Raw genomic sequence first — 19,230 nt, 5'->3', positions numbered from 1 at the left:
TAATTGAAAAGTTCAGTCATTAATAAAGCCTTTTCATTTTGGCACATGAACCATAAGTCCAGCAACTATTAGGTGGTGTTTCACACACACACACACACACACACACACACACACACACACAGTTCTTACACACTCAAATCTCAGTTTATTTTCTTCAAACAACAGCATTAAGATGTGGAATATGATTCTTGAATGAACAATTTTGAAAAATAGTATGGATCATCTAACATCTAACAAACTAGTCATCTAACAAACTAATAAAGCAATGGCTTGGCCCTTAAGACAGTGAGGAAGAAACAATAAGGGCAAATCAACAAGGCCACACCATGGAGTGGAGGAGATTACTCTAATAGGAGTAATCCAGACCAATCCAGACCATAACCCCTAATGAGCAAGCCAGCGGCGACAGTGGCAAGAAAAAACTCCCTGAGATGTCATGAGGAAGAAACCTTGAGAGGAACCTGACTCAAAAGGGGAGCCCATCCTTCTCTGGCTGGCACTGGATTGGGATGACTAAAGATATATGCTTTAAATGTACATAAACGTTTACAAATATGTATGGCCATCAGGATGACAGAGGAATGTTCTGAAAAAACAAACCAAATACTGTAAACAGAATTAAGTGTCTGGAAGTTGTAAGGAGACAATTGATTATGTAGGACAGTGTGGGAGGGTGTAATTGATCTCTTAAGCATCAAGGTGGGGTTGTAAATCACCACCAACTGAATAGGTGTCTTGGTGACAAACTGTCTTGTTGATCAGTCACACTGGTATCTGTGAAGATGGATATGGGTGTTGTCAGACCCAAGCAACAGTACATGTACATGTACCAATCAAAAGTATCATGGTGATTATATTTATTACAGTTTAAACAATCACTCATAATTTTTAATTATTCCTACATAATTATATAACCATATAACTCCCATTTCATTACCCACCATATATACTTTTCTCCCTGGAAGGTGAGTGCCTTTGGAACTGCAGGAGGGGCAGGACAATAGAATCTTGTACTGGCCTCATATCAGGAAGACAGGCAGGAGGTATCACAGCAGGGGTATCACATCACTGACCTCATATCAGGAAGACAGGCAGGAGGTACAACAGCAGAGGTATTACATCACTGCCACCATATCTGGAAGACAGGCAGGAGGTATCACACCAGGGGTATCACATCACTGACCTCATATCAGGAAGACAGGCAGGAGGTATCACAGCAGAGGTATCATATCACTGCCACCATATCAGGAAGACAGGCAGGAGGTATCACAGCAGAGGTATCACATCACTGCCACCATATCAGGAAGACGGGCAGGAGGTATCACAGCAGAGGTATCACATCACTGCCACCATATCAGGAAGACAGGCAGGAGGTATCACACCAGGGGTATCACATCACTGACTTCATATCAGGAAGACAGGCAGGAGGTATCACAGCAGAGGTATCACATCACTGACCTCATATCAGGAAGACAGGCAGGAGGTATCACACCAGGGGTATCACATCACTGACCTCATATCAGGAAGACAGGCAGGAGGTATCACACCAGGGGTATCACATCACTGACCTCATATCAGGCTGCAGGAGTCCATGTCCCTCTCAGCAAAGTAACAATAGATTGTTAGGTATGTTTTTAGTGTAGGGTACATAACACAACCACATCTTTCCTTGACCACAGTTTCAAATTCAATCCAGAGTTTTAAAATATGTAAAACACACACACACACACACAGTGTATGAGAGTGACAGCACAGAAGGAACAGAATGAGATGGGAATTATGAATCATGGGAATCATCCTGAGAAACCCTGAAAGCTGGCCAAAGGACAAGAATGGCAGTGGGCAGAGAGAAGGACCGGCGATACTGGCTGTAGGAAGAGCAGTGGGACCCATTGCCTTTAGGAGGCATTTGGTCCATTTCTTTGTCATAGCAACCCCCTCCCCCCACCCCTGTGGAGGGCCACAGGACCTTGTTAGCTTTGGTCCTTTACTATCATCAATATTAGTAGGGCCCTTAAGACCACCAAGCCAAGCATGACAAACATTCCCTCGGATATCTGCTCTGGTCACAGCATGACATTAAAGGCTGAAAAGACTGAGTTCCAGTGTAACAATGTAAACGAACAAGTGAGGTAGCTAGTCAGTCAGGGTTAATTAAACAGCACTCATCTGACATTCTTCTTAAGTAGGTTAATATTGGTTGTAAACAATCACCTGGTTTTAGGAGTTAATGATGCTGTTGCTAGCTTACTAGTTAAGTTGGATTTAAGAACATCCAAGAGCAAACACATGGACAAATAAAGCAGTATAAGGAATAAATATAAGCAATAAGAAAACATGAGATGGAAATTGTGGACCAAACACACATAGCAATAAAAAGAAGTGAAGTCAAATTTATTCATATAATGCTTTTGACAACAGATGTCATAAAGAATCTTAACAAAAGTCCAAGTCCAAGCCCCCAGTGAGCAAGCCAAGGGTGGCGAGGAAAAACTCACTAGAGCATGAGCAAGAAACCTTGAAAGGAGCCAAGAAAAAGAACAGTAAAACTATGAAACCATCATTGTCATATCGGTGGAGTCGGAGGTCACGTGTACACAGGCCAAGTGCTTGAGAACCAGATCTTCAAAGGTCACAGGCTATATAGACCGCAGAAGCAGGATCTGGAAGTATGGTGAGACCTGTATCACAGAAAGGGAGATGTAGAGAAAACACATGTGAGGACATATCCTGAGCACCAACCTCCACTTGGAACTTCAGTTAGGCTGGTGACGGGACAGGAAAGAGCTTGGGTCTCTAGCTGGTGTGGTCGAGGCAACAGAGGTGCTTAGAAGAATATAGACATCCCTCCCCCCACCCCCCAGGAGGTGAAGAGGTTAGATGATGATCTTATATGATCATCATATTCAAGCCCAAAAACATAGACATGTATTGTAATGATTTGCCAGCTAATGTATTACTGTACTCACAAACACAGAAAGAGTCTGGGGTTACAGATTGTCATCCATGGTGGGCACTGGATCAATAGGCTGGACAGGATCAGACATTAGTGCGGGGTTACAAACAAAGTCAAGATCAGTATGAGCAGTACCAGCAGTTAGCTGCTGGACACCTCTGGGGAGAAAAAACTCCAAAACCCACCAGTAAAGGGAGCTGATGAGCAGACGGTGCAGAGGACTCAGAGCAGGCTGTTGCAGCTGTGGTTGGAGAAGCTGGAGACATGGCAGCCACTGTAGCAGGGCACACAGAGGTCGCCTCAGCAGGGATGACTGCAGACGTGGGCAGGGCTGGGGACTGCAGACGTGGGCAGGGCTGGGGTTCTAAAGTTCCAAGAGTGTGGCCATTATTTGAACAATCATTTATCTCACTCTTGACAAGGATGTCTTTGATGTTTTTATCTCGTCTGTAGGAGATTAGTGGAGGATCCTTAAAAAGGGATGCGGTCTCTGCATCGTCCTGAAGGATTCTGGAGTGTTTAAGTATAATAAGTTTATAATAGATGGTGGTATTTAAAGAAGAATTAGCTAACTTCACTGGAACATCCAAAAAGTCTGTTTTCATGCCAGGATGTGCTGGGTTGAACTTGGAGAATGAAGAAATGAACAGTTGGGGGTTTTCTAATGTGCATGTAGCAATACCAAAAATGTAATCAATGTATCTCGGAAACTGTAAGGGTAGATCAGTAGTATATTCCTCAAAAAAATGTTTCTCAATGAATCCAACAAAGAGGTTTACACAGTCCCATTTTAGTGTCCATGGTCCCATTTTAGTAACCATACTAACTTCTCTTATTTGTGAATAGTACTTGGAGTCAAAGATGAAGTAGTTCAGAGTTAACACAAGTTCTGACAGTTCTGACAATATATACGGGAAGATTTTTCTTAGGTATTCCATCAAAATGTTTTAAAACCCTCAATCCATCTTCTTTAGGGATTACTGTGTAGAAACTTTTAATGTCCATTGAAAAAAGTAAAGAGTTGGCAGGTAGCGTTTGTTCTTTTAGGCATTCAAGAATATATAGAAGGTGTGGAGAGTCTTTAACATATATAGGTAAGGACTGAACAATTGGTGGGGAAATGTTATCTCTAAACTGATTTACAGCTTGCTGTATATACAACTCAAATATTGCTTTATCTAGGCGTTTACTGAGTATGTTTACACAATATTTGGCATAACTTGTGTGACAGATTTCTGTCCAATACTTATAATCTCGATTTTCAGGATTCACCAATTTGTAATAATCATCCAGGCATATAAAATTATCTTTTTGTTGGGCTAGTTTTTTTTTTACAATTTCTGATTAAATTATTTTGTTTTTTCAACATCTTCCACTGGATTTCAAATGGCTCACCTACTGACAAGGAACCATCTAGTGGTAAGAATCTTTTTACTGTTGTAAACCAACATGGATCCAGTGTAAACCTTTCATTGTTTTTATATGTCTCATAAGAAGGACAATTAAAGATCATTTGTAAATGTTCAAAAGTTAGTTTTGGAATATATTTTGCTGTAGACCCATTATAACCATAAAATACATCAAATGCCACTACTGTTGTTATGCCGCGAGTATGCCATTGTTTTACATTTTCACACAGTTCAGTCGAACATGGTGTTCCCCCTTTTTTATTAAAACAAGGGTTATACTTCGTGAAGATCAATACCTTTACAACAGTTTTACTCTTAATCACCTCATTAATCTTTTTGATTAATATTGTTTCTGCATGAATGTATTTTTCATGTTTTTTGTAATCTAATTGGTAAGAATCATTTTTAACAGGTTTATAAGGCCCAATAGTCTCTTTTATATAATCACAACCTCTGTCTATTATAGCAAAAACAAACTGAGAATCAGTTTTATCATAATTTAAGTTTTGGTATGCGTCTTTAAAATCTTTCTCATCTTCTTTTGATAAAGGTAAATGTAAATTATTATTGTGATCAAAAGGCAGTTCATTCTCATAGATATATTTCATAGTCTTTAGAACCTTGGTCTTTTGATCTTCCTCTTCACTGATTTTGCACAATCCTGGGGGAAGACAAGAAAAACCTGCTGGGTTTAAAGCCCCAGAGAAAATGTACATGTAATACTAATACTAATTATATTAAACATTCAGCAATTTCTCAACAAAAAAACCAAAACACTCAAAAAAAAAACAAACAGGCTCATCAGCCCAGCTGAGAATGGTGTGGGCATGGGCCTAATATTCCATTTAGCATATTTGATTGACAGCCTGCTGTCAGACTCACAACCTGCTGGGTTGGTCAAGCAGAGCTGAATGTAATGGGTGCAAGCAGGAAGAATTTGAATCATACACCCATACAAGTATTTGGGAACCAGACAAACCTCATTCAGAACTGCTTACATAATGACAGGTTCTTATGTTTTCTGTCAGGAAAACATGGTAGACACACAAGGCTCCATGGTCAATGAGAAACTGCAGGGACTTCACTGCAATATAATTGATCTTACAACTACTTTATCCTGCATTTAGTGTAGCCTAATCTAATACCTGACACATATGTGTAGTATTAACTTGTCATTCTACAAGATGCCAATGAGATGCCCTGATTTGACTGAGGCTGTCATATTTAGGTCTGCATAGTATCTGTTACTCCAAGACGTTTCACTAAAGTAGAAACAATATTTTAGTTTGACAGCACAGTTATGCATACATCATTTAAAAAAACATCCCAAAAACCATCCTAAAGATACAAATTCTGATTTACATCAGAATGACAGAAACACAACAAGAATGAGAGAAATGCAAAATAAACCTTTGGACTTTGGAAGAGAATTCATAGGAGGCACTTTGTATATGTACATTGTTTGCCCAGATTAAACAGGCTATTTGAATAAGTGAGCTAACTAACTAATATATTTATAAAAATATTGAGGTCAGATGCATTCTTTATTCCCTTCCCTTGAATTCAGCCCTGTTTATTCATTTATGCATTTAGTTATTTATGTCCAGGCAAACTTTATTTCAGTGATGCATTTGGGACAATAGGGACTCTCACAGCTGATAAATCCAAGGCCTGTTTATGTAACAGAGTTGAAAAAGATCTAATTGAATTTAAAGATAATTAAACTAAAATTACTTTGAAATATTTGATACATTATATAAAATTACTTTGATATATTTTATACATTATATTTTGAAACAAATGCATCTTTGTTCAAAAATGTTTGTGGCCAATTACAACATCCAGCCAGCAGGGGTAGAAGCTGCGGTTTATACCTGTGGTAGACTCATATATGCCTCACCAGAGGTACGCCATCAAAATAAGCACCAGGAATAATTTCACAATTTTAAAATTAAATAACTATACACTAGCTCACAGAACCAAACTTTTCTGTTTATTAAGGATAACACTGTCTAACTCCATGGTTATATTAACTCATGCTTGTATTATCTAAAATACTCTTCACTTAACAATTAACCTAAACATAAAAGTTTTATATAGGATTGAAATGCCTCAGGTGATTGTAGCACTGGAATACACTTGATTTTTATCTGTGTTTTCTTGTATTTCTGTGAGCCAATATATAGAAATATATGTGGTTTTCCATTTGCTGATTAGCACTACTTTATTATCAAAATATCGTTTGTGCTTTCCATTTTATCATTCTTTTTATTTTTGTTCATAAGTATTTGCAATTTCCCTGTGTGTAGCCTTGTTATTATTTCATTTTATTTGTATGTTGTTGTACTTACCTTGAGTTGTGGTAATGCTTTGATTCCACACTTCAGGAGAGAAAGTGGTATACCTATTGGAAGAACACAGTCACAAATATTATGGCCAAAAAGGATTGTTTATGGATGGGTTTATTGTAAAAACAGACAAGCAAATAAATAAATAAATCTCACCTTTTGAAAATAACTATCGTGTCCATCGTATAATGCATTGATCAGCTGCTGTATGATTGTTTTTCTATCCTCTGTAGGGTGGAACCTCAAGAAACCGGATTGCAGGCAAACATACTGACTTAGTCATCACGCAACGGCTGTATGCAGGCTGTCCTACACAAATTAACACAAAACTATTGTTCATTGTTACGTTTGTGATTAAGTTACACAGCTGTGCTGCTTACTGTTTTTAGTCACTAAGTTAGCTATTTTTAGCCTAATACTTTACTCCCTAGCAGAAAACAGCTAAGTAAAGTTGTAATGAAAAAAAAAAAACTTCATTAATTTATTTTAATGTGATCATTCTAAAAATTAGCATATCATCAAAGGACCTTTTATTATACGGGGGCATGTCTCGCCACTTGCTATCCTCAGTGCTATTCAGAATTAGTGCTTTCAATAAAGACATCAAACTTCTTCTAATCTGTTTTAAGAGTGCAGGTAATTTAATATGTGTATAACTGTAACGCTGAGCGGTTCGGAGGCGGACGCATGTGCGGAGAAGAGCGAGATTTATTATGGTCACAAATCCAAAATCAGAGTCGTTGTAGCAGGCCTGGGTCAAAGAGCCGACACGGAGAGACATGATTAAACAAACAAAACACAAACGAAGGCAAACAGGGGAAGCCGGTTATAACAAATGCTAGGAAACACAAAGGCTAGGACAACCACAAAGGCGCGGCGCACAAAGAAACAACCGTTCGAATAAACATGTAATGAACAGCCAAGACAGCGGGAACACGACAGGGTTAACAAGGTAGAAACGAGGGACGGCGGAGAAAACGAAACTAAGGCGTGGAGCTAAAATAACACAAGACAGGGAGAACGCGGAGACTGGAAGGAAATAATTATGACAAAAACTAATATTTTACTGTGTGTTATTTTGTGAGCGTTTGTACTTAACTTGATGATTAACACATTTTCACTATTTCTCAATTACAGTACAAGTTTAACCAACATTAATCTCTTAGAAGAATTGTGGTAGATCCCAAACTGAAGCCAGGTGTGTGTTCCACATTCTGTTCTTTTGTGGATGTGGTTGTCAGTATCATGAGATGACCCCTCCAACATTTGTATTTTCAATTTGTAATACAAGTGTTCCTTTTTTTCTCTGCAGGGTATTGCCTCTTTAAACTACACTGATGGCAGTTTAGGTTGGATATTTTCTATCTGAAAGGTTGATTGGACAGATCAGTTGACCTTTAACAATATGCGCTACCACATTTTTAGAATACAAATGAAAGCATGTCATCTCAGCTTGATTCTTGCTGTCTTGCTCTACAACATTCCTACAGTATTACCCTTCTCCAACATTCTGCCAAGCTCTAGATGTATACTTATGTCACTCCTAGCTGTGGATATTAGAAAGTGGATTCACTCTAAACAGCCGGTTAAACAAAAACAATTCAAACCAACTCAAATGTATTATAGCTAGTGAATACGACGATGAGAGGAATGAAATCTCAGCTAAAAGTTGCTTGGACTGATGCTAATAGTGCCATAACCACCTACAAGACATGTATACTCCACCTCCACATGTGCCTGATGATCCTGATGAAGAGAAAGCAACTCATGTTTACTTGGGGTGGGACTCTTGGGTGTACTACTGGGTGATGTGTAAAGCGGTTTACAGCTATCGTAGCTTTCCATTAGGGGTGCCATCATAACTGTTTCCATGGGGTGGCCAATGATTCTTATATAGAGGCACAAACACAAGATAAAAATGCCAAAACTTACAAACTCTGATGCTAACATTTGTGTAGCAATGTACATGTTGTTCCGCAGAAGCTGATAAATCTAAATTATGAAGAATTTAATTTTAATGGTGTCACATGGGATTTTCTCACCCTGGGGACACATGTGGGGAAACCACCCTGGGGACACATGTGGGGAAACACCCTGGGGACACATGTGGGGAAAACACCCTGGGGACACATGTGGGGAAACACCCTGGGGACACATGTGGGGAAAACACCCTGGGGACACATGTGGGGAAACCACCCTGGGGACACATGTGGGGAAACACCCTGGGGACACATGTGGGGAAAACACCCTGGGGACACATGTGGGGAAACACCCTGGGGACACATGTGGGGAAACACCCTGGGGACACATGTGGGGAAAACACCCTGGGGACACATGTGGGGAAACACCCTGGGGACACATGTGGGGAAAACACCCTGGGGACACATGTGGGGAAAACACCCTGGGGACACATGTGGGGAAACACCCTGGGGACACATGTGGGGAAAACACCCTGGGGACACATGTGGGGAAAACACCCTGGGGACACATGTGGGGAAACACCCTGGGGACACATGTGGGGAAAACACCCTGGGGACACATGTGGGGAAACACCCTGGGGACACATGTGGGGAAAACACCCTGGGGACACATGTGGGGAAAACACCCTGGGGACACATGTGGGGAAACACCCTGGGGACACATGTGGGGAAAACACCCTGGGGACACATGTGGGGAAACACCCTGGGGACACATGTGGGGAAAACACCCTGGGGACACATGTGGGGAAACACCCTGGGGACACATGTGGGGAAAACACCCTGGGGACACATGTGGGGAAACACCCTGGGGACACATGTGGGGAAAACACCCTAGGGACACATGTGGGGAAAACACCCTAGGGACACATGTGGGGAAACACCCTGGGGACACATGTGGGGAAACACCCTGGGGACACATGTGGGGAAAACACCCTGGGGACACATGTGGGGAAACACCCTGGGGACACATGTGGGGAAAACACCCTGGGGACACATGTGGGGAAACACCCTGGGGACACATGTGGGGAAAACACCCTGGGGACACATGTGGGGAAACACCCTGGGGACACATGTGGGGAAAACACCCTAGGGACACATGTGGGGAAAACACCCTAGGGACACATGTGGGGAAACACCCTGGGGACACATGTGGGGAAACACCCTGGGGACACATGTGGGGAAAACACCCTGGGGACACATGTGGGGAAACACCCTGGGGACACATGTGGGGAAAACACCCTGGGGACACATGTGGGGAAACACCCTGGGGACACATGTGGGGAAACACCCTGAGGACACATGTGGGGAAAACACCCTGGGGACACATGTGGGGAAACACCCTGGGGACACGTGGGGAAACACCCTGGGGACACATGTGGGGAAACACCCTGGGGACACATGTGGGGAAAACACCCTGGGGACACATGTGGGGAAACACCCTGGGGACACATGTGGGGAAAACACCCTGGGGACACATGTGGGGAAACACCCTGGGGACACATGTGGGGAAACACCCTGGGGACACATAGTCTACATTGAAGGAGTAGTAGCCTAACCCGTGTAGCTCCCCTGGAGACAGGGGCAGCACAGGGAGACACAGGCTTATGTGTTTAACTTAGTTCTGATTTGTCTTTTAATGTTCAGAGCGATTTAAATAATGATCATATAATTATAAATAATGATCATATCTAAATCTTATTATCCCATTCAGCAAACTAGAAGCAGATGTAATGCTTATCTGCTTAAAAAGGACATAGATATTTAGAAGACATTTAATAGCTTTTGTTATTTACTTGGGTCAGAGCCAACTTGGATAACTTCCACTTCCCAAATTATTATTTCTGTGTTTTTAGTATCTAAGCAGTGGAAGTTTTAAATCTAATTTTAAACAGGTAGTGAATTTATTGACTTCTTCTAAAACTATTCAAACTAAACAAAGGACTGAACCTTGCTGAAGGAAGATATTATAAAGGTAATTAGGTTGCGGAACTCTGTCTTTTAAAGTTTAAGAAAGACAAGAATGCATCCAGTTATGCAGAGCATAAGGTACTTTGAAATCAAGTAAAGCAAATATTTCCGAGAGGCAAAAATAAATAAATAAATACATTTTTTAAAAAGATGAAGTAACAGAATAGCACAAGGTGCATCTAAAGCACTGTACAAGATACAAGAAGCACTCTACACACTGGTCCACAAAGGTTAGTGTAAATACTGGTGATATAATTATTTCAGGAAAGAAGAAGTTGGTACTTGACAAAAAATCAGAAGGATACCACTTCAAGCCCACCACTGCAAATCTGTCACGGTTGGATCCCCGAGCAAGGCCCTTAACCATCAATTGCTCAAGTTGTGTTCAGTCAGAATTGTTGTAAGCTGCTTTAGATAAAAACATCAGCTAAATGCTGTAAATATTAAAATAATAATTTAACAATAAATTCAGGTATTTATAATAAACAACAAGTGAAAAATGATTATATCACAATGGCATACAGCCTGGCACACAGCACGAGTGTCTAGTGACATCTATTGATGTGTCTCATAATTGCAATCCAGCACTGGCCAATATTGTTGATCATATATCGGCAATTTATTATTTTGTAAACAGTGTACTTTTGTTTCATTCCTGTCTTATTGCCATTTTTGTTAATGGCAATGATGTATCTTATTAACGTCAATAAAGAACTGAACTGAAAGAAAGAGCCGGGGTGAGGGATGTACTTCCGGGAGAAGCCGAAGTGTTTTTACTCTCTGGTAGCTTAGTCTACTCGTGTAGCATAGTGACGAGCATTTCAGGGTTAAGGAAAATCATCTGCAGTTCTGTATTGAGCCGTAACGACTGCCATGTCGCGGTAATGCTCATTCCTGTCGCTTCGGTCCTATGGCTTGACACGACGCATTCGCCGCGCGCCGTGCCCTGCAGCTCGTGAGAAGCCGACCGACGCCATGGCCTCGCGCCCACACCGCCGCATCCCCGCGAGCCTGGTCGCGTTCACCTCCGCCGTCCTGCTCGTGTTGGCGCCCGCGAGCGGCTCCCAAGGCGACAAAGAGCCGGTGTACCGGGACTGCGTGAAGCAGTGCTCACGCACAAACTGCACCGGGGCAAGGCTGCGGGGCTTCGAGTCTGCACAGCCGCCTTACATGGCGCTCACGGGTGAGGGGGTTTGCTTTGAAAGCAGAGGCTATAGCGGGGTTTCTTTCTTATGCAAAACTCTTAGCCTTTTGTACGTCTTGTTTGGTTAATTATGTAACTTGGCTCACTTGGGATAGATGGCGAGGTGGCCTCAAAATGGCAATGGTTGGCTTTGGAAACCTGAGGGGGTTGCAGCTGTGCTTTTTGAAAAAGGATATGCAGTTGAAACGCACAGCCTTCAAATTTGGTGCTTTGTTGTTAAAGTAATTTTAAAAAGTTATCATATAAGATAACTAACCCTAGCTTTGTTAGATAACTACCAAACTACCACTGTCACAACTTGAATCGTCTGTTTTCCCTGACAGGAGAGAACTACTTAATACTCTAACCATTTCATGCGAATTTCTTAGGACAGATAAAAACGCATGATATTACTGTAGTATCAGTGATTGGCAGAGCCATAGACGGTGTCTTCCATGTTGTTCTGCTAATTTATCAGTTGTTAAAGGCAACGATTTACGGGTGGAAAAAATGTCAGCATTGCATGTTGAGAAAACCTTTGTTGAGAGCATGACGGGAGCTGGTTCTCTTGCAGGCTGGACGTGTCGTGATGACTGTCGCTATCAGTGCATGTGGACCACGGTGAGGCTGTATCAGGCTGAGGGTTATGGGGTTCCTCAGTTCCATGGAAAGGTTCGTGTCAGATTCTGAACAGTGCGAGATGGTGAAAGAAAAAAATCACTTTCATGCATCAGATCTACATGTGTGATCCTAATGCAGGATCAGCAGTGGTTTCTACAAGGACATTTATACACTGACCCTTCAACATGGTGAAACCCCTCCTTGTTTCCCTCTCTCAGTCTCCCCCTGTCCCTCACTAACCCTACTCTCTATTAACTCTGCCTGGGTGGTGGGATTCAGTGGCCGTTTGTGCGGTTCCTGTGCTTCGAGGAGCCGGCCTCAGCGTTGGCGTCTCTGCTTAACGGCCTCGCCTGTCTACTCATGCTGCTCCGTTATCGCAGCGCTGTGCCCCGCCAGTGCCCCATGTACCACACCATCACCGCCTTCTCACTGGTAAGAGAGAGAGAGAATGGCAGTGTCTGTCTGTATGTCTTTTGTCTGTGTGGTGCATGTATGTTTTTGTGTGTCTTTGTCTCTGTGTGTGTGTGTGTGTGTTTTTCCATTTGTCTTTTTATCCATCTGTTTCTTTGCGTTTGCAAGCAAAATACAAAATCGCTCATGCAGGCAGATTTAGGCTAATCCGTACTTATTCACAGTATATACCTTATTGGTCTTCATGTAAAGCAATATGGGATTATTATTTGAAATGGAACTGGTGTCTGCAGTTTAAATTCTGATGAAATGTTATCAGCATTTTGCTTCCTTGCATATTAGAGATCCGTTTGACCTCTTTCTGTTCGTCTGTTCCCTGCAGGTGTCTCTGAATGCCTGGTTCTGGTCGACAGTGTTTCACACCAGAGACACCTATCTAACCGAGGTACTGGAGACCTCCCCGCACACAGAAGTGGAGCGGCAGTCGTTAAAATGTTGCGCCGTACCTAGAATGAACAAATTGAGCGCAAGTTTGAGGGCTTTTCAACACACAGCTGACTCACTCCAGGCTCATGGAGAATGAGCTTGTATGATGACATTTCAACACTTATCTGAGCATAGAAATGTCTTCCAGGTTATACCTTGAACCCTGGTACCTTGATTTACTGTTGCCGGATTAATACATCGAATCGCTTACATCATGCAGAAAAAAGTGGAGAATGAAAAAATAGCTACAGATTTTTTTTAAACTAATATTTGTAAATGATGATCAGTTAAAGACACTCGCAGAAAGCCCTCTGTTCTGTGTTCGTGACCCTGTGTTCTCAGTTCATGACCCTCTGCTCTGCTTTGCAGAAAATGGACTACTTCTGCGCGTCGGCCGTCATCCTCTACTCCATCTACCTGTGCTGCGTCAGGTGAGCGGCAGATACTTGGTGCTCTGTTACAGACGAGAAAGCAGCTGCTTGAGTCGGTTCTCGCCTCTCTAATGAGAGCAGCGCATAGAGACCACAGGCGGGAGAACCCAGTGTCCTGTAGCGGGCGTTTGGATTCATTCTTAGTGGCTGGAAGGAATTAGATATTGGAGTGTGTTTATGTGTCTGTGTATTCCCAGACACAGTTGTGGTTGTCACAGTGTTTATTTCATGTGTTTCCCGTGGGGGGTGTGTGTGTGTGTTGCAGAACTCTGGGTTTGAGGCGTCCCGGCGTGTCCAGCATGGTGGGAGTCCTCCTCATCCTGGCCTTCACCTCACACGTCTCCTATCTCACCTTCGTCAGCTTCGACTATGGATACAACATGGCTGCCAATGCAACCATAGGTCAGGCACCCTCCCCCTCTCTCTGTCTCTCTCATGTGCTCTCGCCATGCGTTGTTAAAATGCTAACAATCTTTTTTCTTTTTTTTTCCCTTCCTTTTATGTGAATTGAAGATGTTCGTTAGTGCCCTCTCTGGTTGTGGCGTCTCTGATGCCATACATGACTGTGTGTGTGGGTATTGTGGTATTTATCGTAGGAGGCCAGAGTGTGCTTTCCATAGTTGTCGCATTGGTCCCTGCTGTAGGTTGTGGTTTAATGGATATCCGTGGGGGGGATCCCATTTCCCAGTCTGTAGTTTAATAGGCTGTGGGAGTGATGAATAATCCCTCATGTTTGCTGTCTTCTGGGACTGGTCTAAGAAGTGGCACTGGGACACCTGCTCAACTGTGTATAAATCTATAATATATAAATGTATTTTTAAAAAATACACTTGGTTCTTATTGACATCACTGTATACTCTCTGCCCATTGTGTTGGATAAACCTGCCTTGTGTGCCTGTATTCCCTGTGGTGTGCTTGTATCTGCTCTCACCGAACACTTCCGTAGATGCATTTTATACGTGTACAGTTGCATGCTGAAGTCACTAGACCAGGCCAGCGTTGTCTGATATGGTAGTGGATAATTACTGCTATGGTACGAGTGGAACCAGTGGTGATGGTGTTTTTAGACATGCTGGTGTCACTGATGGGTTGGGAGTGGGTCCACAACCCAGAATTACCCAGACAAGAGCACATCTGCGGTCATAACCTGACCCAGATGAAAAACATGTGATTCAGTTAGAGAACACAAAGCATGCATGGTGGAACTTTGGGTTCTAGCCTCTAACTGATGAATTAGGTAGAGTGTGTATGTTTATTTACTAAATTCAACTCTACTTTTTTGGTGTGTGTGTGTGCGTGCGCGCATGCACATGCGTACATGCATGCGTGTGCAGGTATCATCAACCTGCTGTGGTGGCTGTGTTGGTGTTGGCACCATCGGAGAGCGCTCCCGTACTGGTGGAAGTGTGGCGTGGTGGTGCTGCTTCTACATGGCCTGGCCCTACTGGAGCTGCTCGACTTCCCGCCGCTCTTCTGGGTGCTGGACGCCCACGCTGTCTGGCACCTCAGCACCGTACCCGTCCACTTCCTCTTCTACAGGTAACCCTGCCCATTTTTACAACTGTTTACGAGCAACAGTGCAACCTTTCTGATTATGCACCCATGCCTTTGTACCAACTCATCTCATATCATAGACTAGTAAAGAAATGTAGTTGGCATAACAAGGTTTTTGCTTTATTGATTGTTTTTCATGTACATGTTTAACCCTACTTATTGTGTGGCCTTACTGCTTATTAAAAGGCCAAAGAACGTAAATAATAATAATAAATCTAGCTGCAAGCAAGCAATGAAGGGGTCCAAGCACAATTCTACACATGTTTGCCCTTTGGCAATTCATGTGATGGCTCACCGCACCGACAAGTTCTACAGTCTGTTTTGTTTTGTTTGCATCTTGGAAGTGTTATTTTAAAAACAAAAAACATTGTTTCCTTGTTTTATAAAGAACAGTCATATTATTAATGTCCCTCCAACACTGATATGTGGCATCCATAGTACAATTAAAAGTAAACATTTAGGATTATTATTTACAAGGAAGCTCTCTGGAAGTCAACATTTTACTCTCCATGTTCTTGAGGAATTTCAGGAATTTTAACTCCTTGGGAAATTAACTCAACATCTTCTCTTCTCTTGACCTCTTTAGTTTCCTCATAGATGACAGCCTCCACCTCCTCAACACAGAGAAGATTGGAGTCAAGCTAGAATAGGAGGAGCTGGTCTCAGAGCCCCACCCCCTCCTCTCATATTCCTCCAATCAGGGCAAGTGGGAGCCGGAGTGGGATGGGTCTCATTCTCCGTGGCTTCCTGCTTGACTCCTGTGGCCGAGTTTATAAATTCCATCTGTTTGTTTACAGTTTATTTTTTACCAAATTTCTATACTATGGACAAAAGAGTTTTTGTTTGCTTCTTTAAGTGCCCCCCCCCCCCATCATTTACAGTTAGAAACCTGATTGATCTTTGCATTCACTAATGTTTGCCTTGAGTAGAATACACCTGGTTTTCATACAACTTTATTGAAATGGGTGACTCTTAGTGAGAGTTTGTTGAATGTGACCCACACACATCTAGGTTTCTGTACATCATATCTTAAGAATATCCACAGCCTGCCTTGGTAATGAGGTGTAAGAAGATCGTGATGCCGGGACCACATCTGAGACCTAGCACCAGCTTATGGTGTCTATTAAACCTTAGCATACTGGCCGTTGGAGTTCGTGATCAGTGCTGTGTTGTTGGGTTCTGAGCCCCCCCCCCCCCCCCCCCAACCAAACACGACATGCAAATCTTCAGGGTGCAGTACTGGCCTTCACCAGCAGAGAGCAGAAGAGGGCCAAGGGAGGTGGAGCAGGTTAGTGAGCCAAAGAGTTTAGACACTGTCGGAGCACCTTCACCCTTTTCCTCTTGGAACACTTTTTGTCTTCTTTAATCAGTGCGGAATCTTGACCTCTCAAACCTCTTGTTTAAGTATTTGTGCACTTTGGATGGTGGCCAGATGTGGTATTTCTACTGCCTTCTACTCCCATTTAGTAGTGAAGCTGGGCAGGAGAGTGAAGAGAATGAATTGGAGGCTGCCTTTTGAATTTTCTTTGAACTCGACCCTTTGCCTTTAATTCTGCTTTACCATAGTGTCTGGCAGTTTCATTACAGCTTTATTGAGTCTGTTTTCCTTTTGTGTTTTCATTTCTCTTTTTATTCACTCTTCTTATATTGCAGATGAGTGTTTTGTTTTTTTGTTTTTTTTTAATTGCTCACCTCAATTTGCACTGTTATTTTTTTTTCCTCTGCCCATATTATCAGCATGATCTGGTCATTCTATGGACAGGTTATTTACCACTGAGCAAATGCATTTTCCTCGGCTGCCTTGCCTTTTGGGTGGAAAGATAAGAGATTATTATTTGAGGCAGGGCAGGGTAAAAGGTTGATCAGTACTGAAGTGCGCGTGTGTGTGTGCGTGCGTGCACGCACACGCTTTCTGTGTGCATTTGGCCTTTCATTTTGTCTGTTTAGCACCGTCCCTTTCTCTGCAGTTGTTTCAGTGCATGCTCTGAACACCCTCCATAATGGAGCCATAATTGATCTAATTAGACAAGATGCTAATAATCTCAGCAGAATGTCTTCTGTGTCCGCATATGCCTTAACTTGACTAGTCAGTTACTGCATGTCTGTAATCAAATGGGAGTGCTGTTTATTTCATCTTTTTAATAACAACTCAAATGTCCAATTTCTGGTGCCATCTATATTCTCTGCCTTTTTTTTGTTGTTGTTGCTGCTGCTTTTGTCTGTTTGCATGTTTGCTCAAAGATTGCAAATACACACTTAGGAGAAATCACGCCCCGGTGTTTACTAGCCGGTCTGTTGTATACTGGCTCTAGTGCACTTTGTGTTCGTGTGAGTGGGACAGTAAGCTGGTGGGTAAATATAGACTCTCTGAGAGGTTAACAGTGGTAGAAGGGGAGATGGATGTTTAGGAGCAGGGGTCTGTGGTTGCCAATAATAGTGACAGTGAAAACACTTGAAATCTTTGTGCTACAAGTGACTATAAATAATTTTTAAGGGAAACTCCAGTCCTTGAAAGTTCTTGGTGAGAAATTTATCCCTGACTTCTTTGTAGTTGTCATCATTCTTCTTAGAATTTTTATTGTGACCTCTGAACCAAGCTCACCATGATAATAGCAGATTACCAGTGCCCGGTCTCTGAGACTGCCGCACATCTCTTCTGTCTTAAAGGGTGATGCTCTCCTGAGAATCCACTGGACTGGACACGAGCATGCAGACTCTGCCTTCTTGGTCGCTTAAACTTCCTGGATCCTGAACCTTGGCATGACCTTTCATGTGTCAATGTGATGAAACTTGGTGAGGGAGAGGGTCTGTGTGTCTGTGTTAGAAGTAACCCAGAAGCTGTGCTGAAGGTAATGGATAAAGAATATATGCAGTGAGGTGTTTAAGTGATGATCCTTTAGTCTTTTTCCTGGCTTGGCAGTTCAGTTTCAACTTGACTGATGTCCAGTAATGACTACTGATTTTGACCAGTTAAAGGTGTTATACTCCCCCCCCCCCCACCCCCATCAGTCCTATATTACATGGACTTTTGTTGGGTATATGGCTGAATACATGACAGATCGTTGTATTGGACTAGGATTTAACCAAAATTACATCCTTAATGAACCCTCTGTACCTAGTACTTTTAGGAAATGCTCCTCTTTTTTAAATGAGTAATACTCACCTTTTTAAACTCTTGCTTCTACTTACCTAAACAATTACATTTATTCTTTTTTCTTTTTTTTTTGTCCCTGGGGTAACTTAAAGTTAGGAGTGCCAGGGGTTTCTGGGACGTTCAGGAGCAGCTGTAACTTTCTTGTATGCTCCACCTACTTCTCATGCCAGCCTGCAGCAGTGCTACCAGTCGCAACAGCACTGGAGTAGAGAAGAAGTGAACACTGAAAGGAGTTCACATCTGAAACATCTAAATCTCATTTTGGTGTTCAGATATCAAATCCACTTCCCTTTTTTGCATCCGTTGCTGTGTATAAGACCACCCATGTTCTCCCTGTGGTTTGCCCTGTGCACATACTTCCTGTGCTCTCTCTTTCTCTCAATGGTAATCAACCTTTCTCTTCTGCCACCCTACACATAGTTGTGTGTTAAAGAAGCTTTAAGAAAGAAATGAATAAAGTTGTTCTCTTCCTGTTTGATGGTGTTTGGCTCATTTGTGGTGGAGGACCTTCAGTCAAAGGGCTGAATCTGGCAGCACTGTGCTCTCGTCCACAGGCCGGGCCGAGCCCTTGTGTCCTTGACTCCTAACGCTGCGTAGACCCCCACAGCCTTAGCTGAAATAAAGCATGTTTAGAATGCAGAAAACAAATCGAGGGGAGGTGCTTCCTGGCTGCTTGCGGCCTGTTGGTAGGGAAGTGTGCTGGCTTCCAGAACACGCAGGCCCGCGTGAA

The 19,230-nt window shown here is 42.6% G+C and overlaps 2 protein-coding genes across 7 annotated transcripts; one reads left to right on the top strand and one right to left on the bottom strand.

The window, feature by feature from the left end:
* Window positions 1-179: 179 nt before the first annotated feature.
* LOC145651315 (uncharacterized) lies at window positions 180-7,202 on the bottom strand. 5 transcript variants are annotated; one of them, XR_014117184.1, is made up of 7 exons: window positions 6,870-7,185; window positions 6,717-6,769; window positions 3,142-5,026; window positions 2,970-3,029; window positions 1,184-2,681; window positions 942-1,068; window positions 180-774 (listed from the first exon to the last, which is right to left on the bottom strand). XR_014117184.1 is itself a non-coding variant. In XM_081697598.1 (6 exons), exons 1-6 carry the CDS (start codon window positions 6,905-6,907, stop codon window positions 2,633-2,635), a joined length of 420 nt encoding a protein of 139 aa, XP_081553724.1. In that variant the 5' UTR covers window positions 6,908-7,202; the 3' UTR covers window positions 2,379-2,632. The 5 variants fall into 5 exon arrangements, 1 of the variants encoding a protein (XP_081553724.1); XR_014117183.1 differs by having other exon boundaries at window positions 942-1,402; window positions 1,514-2,681; XR_014117185.1 differs by having other exon boundaries at window positions 942-1,343; window positions 1,514-2,681; window positions 6,870-7,184.
* A 4,190-nt stretch (window positions 7,203-11,392) lies between these two features.
* pgap3 (post-GPI attachment to proteins phospholipase 3) lies at window positions 11,393-18,975 on the top strand. 2 transcript variants are annotated; one of them, XM_027009232.3, is made up of 8 exons: window positions 11,397-11,843; window positions 12,418-12,515; window positions 12,744-12,896; window positions 13,258-13,320; window positions 13,731-13,792; window positions 14,058-14,194; window positions 15,127-15,331; window positions 15,933-18,975. In XM_027009232.3, the coding sequence occupies exons 1-8, from the start codon at window positions 11,636-11,638 to the stop codon at window positions 15,994-15,996; spliced, it is 990 nt and encodes a 329-aa protein (XP_026865033.1). In that variant the 5' UTR covers window positions 11,397-11,635; the 3' UTR covers window positions 15,997-18,975. The 2 variants fall into 2 exon arrangements, with proteins under 2 accessions (XP_081554235.1, XP_026865033.1); XM_081698109.1 differs by lacking the exons at window positions 15,127-15,331; window positions 15,933-18,975 and adding an exon at window positions 14,306-15,117 and having other exon boundaries at window positions 11,393-11,843.
* Window positions 18,976-19,230: the final 255 nt, after the last annotated feature.

This window comes from Electrophorus electricus, chromosome 15, assembly GCF_041902795.1.
Source record: "Electrophorus electricus isolate QZ-2024a chromosome 15, ASM4190279v1, whole genome shotgun sequence".
NCBI classification, from domain to species: domain Eukaryota; kingdom Metazoa; phylum Chordata; class Actinopteri; order Gymnotiformes; family Gymnotidae; genus Electrophorus; species Electrophorus electricus.
Note: the sequence above shows the minus strand (reverse complement) of the source record. Positions and strands in the feature narration are given on the sequence as shown.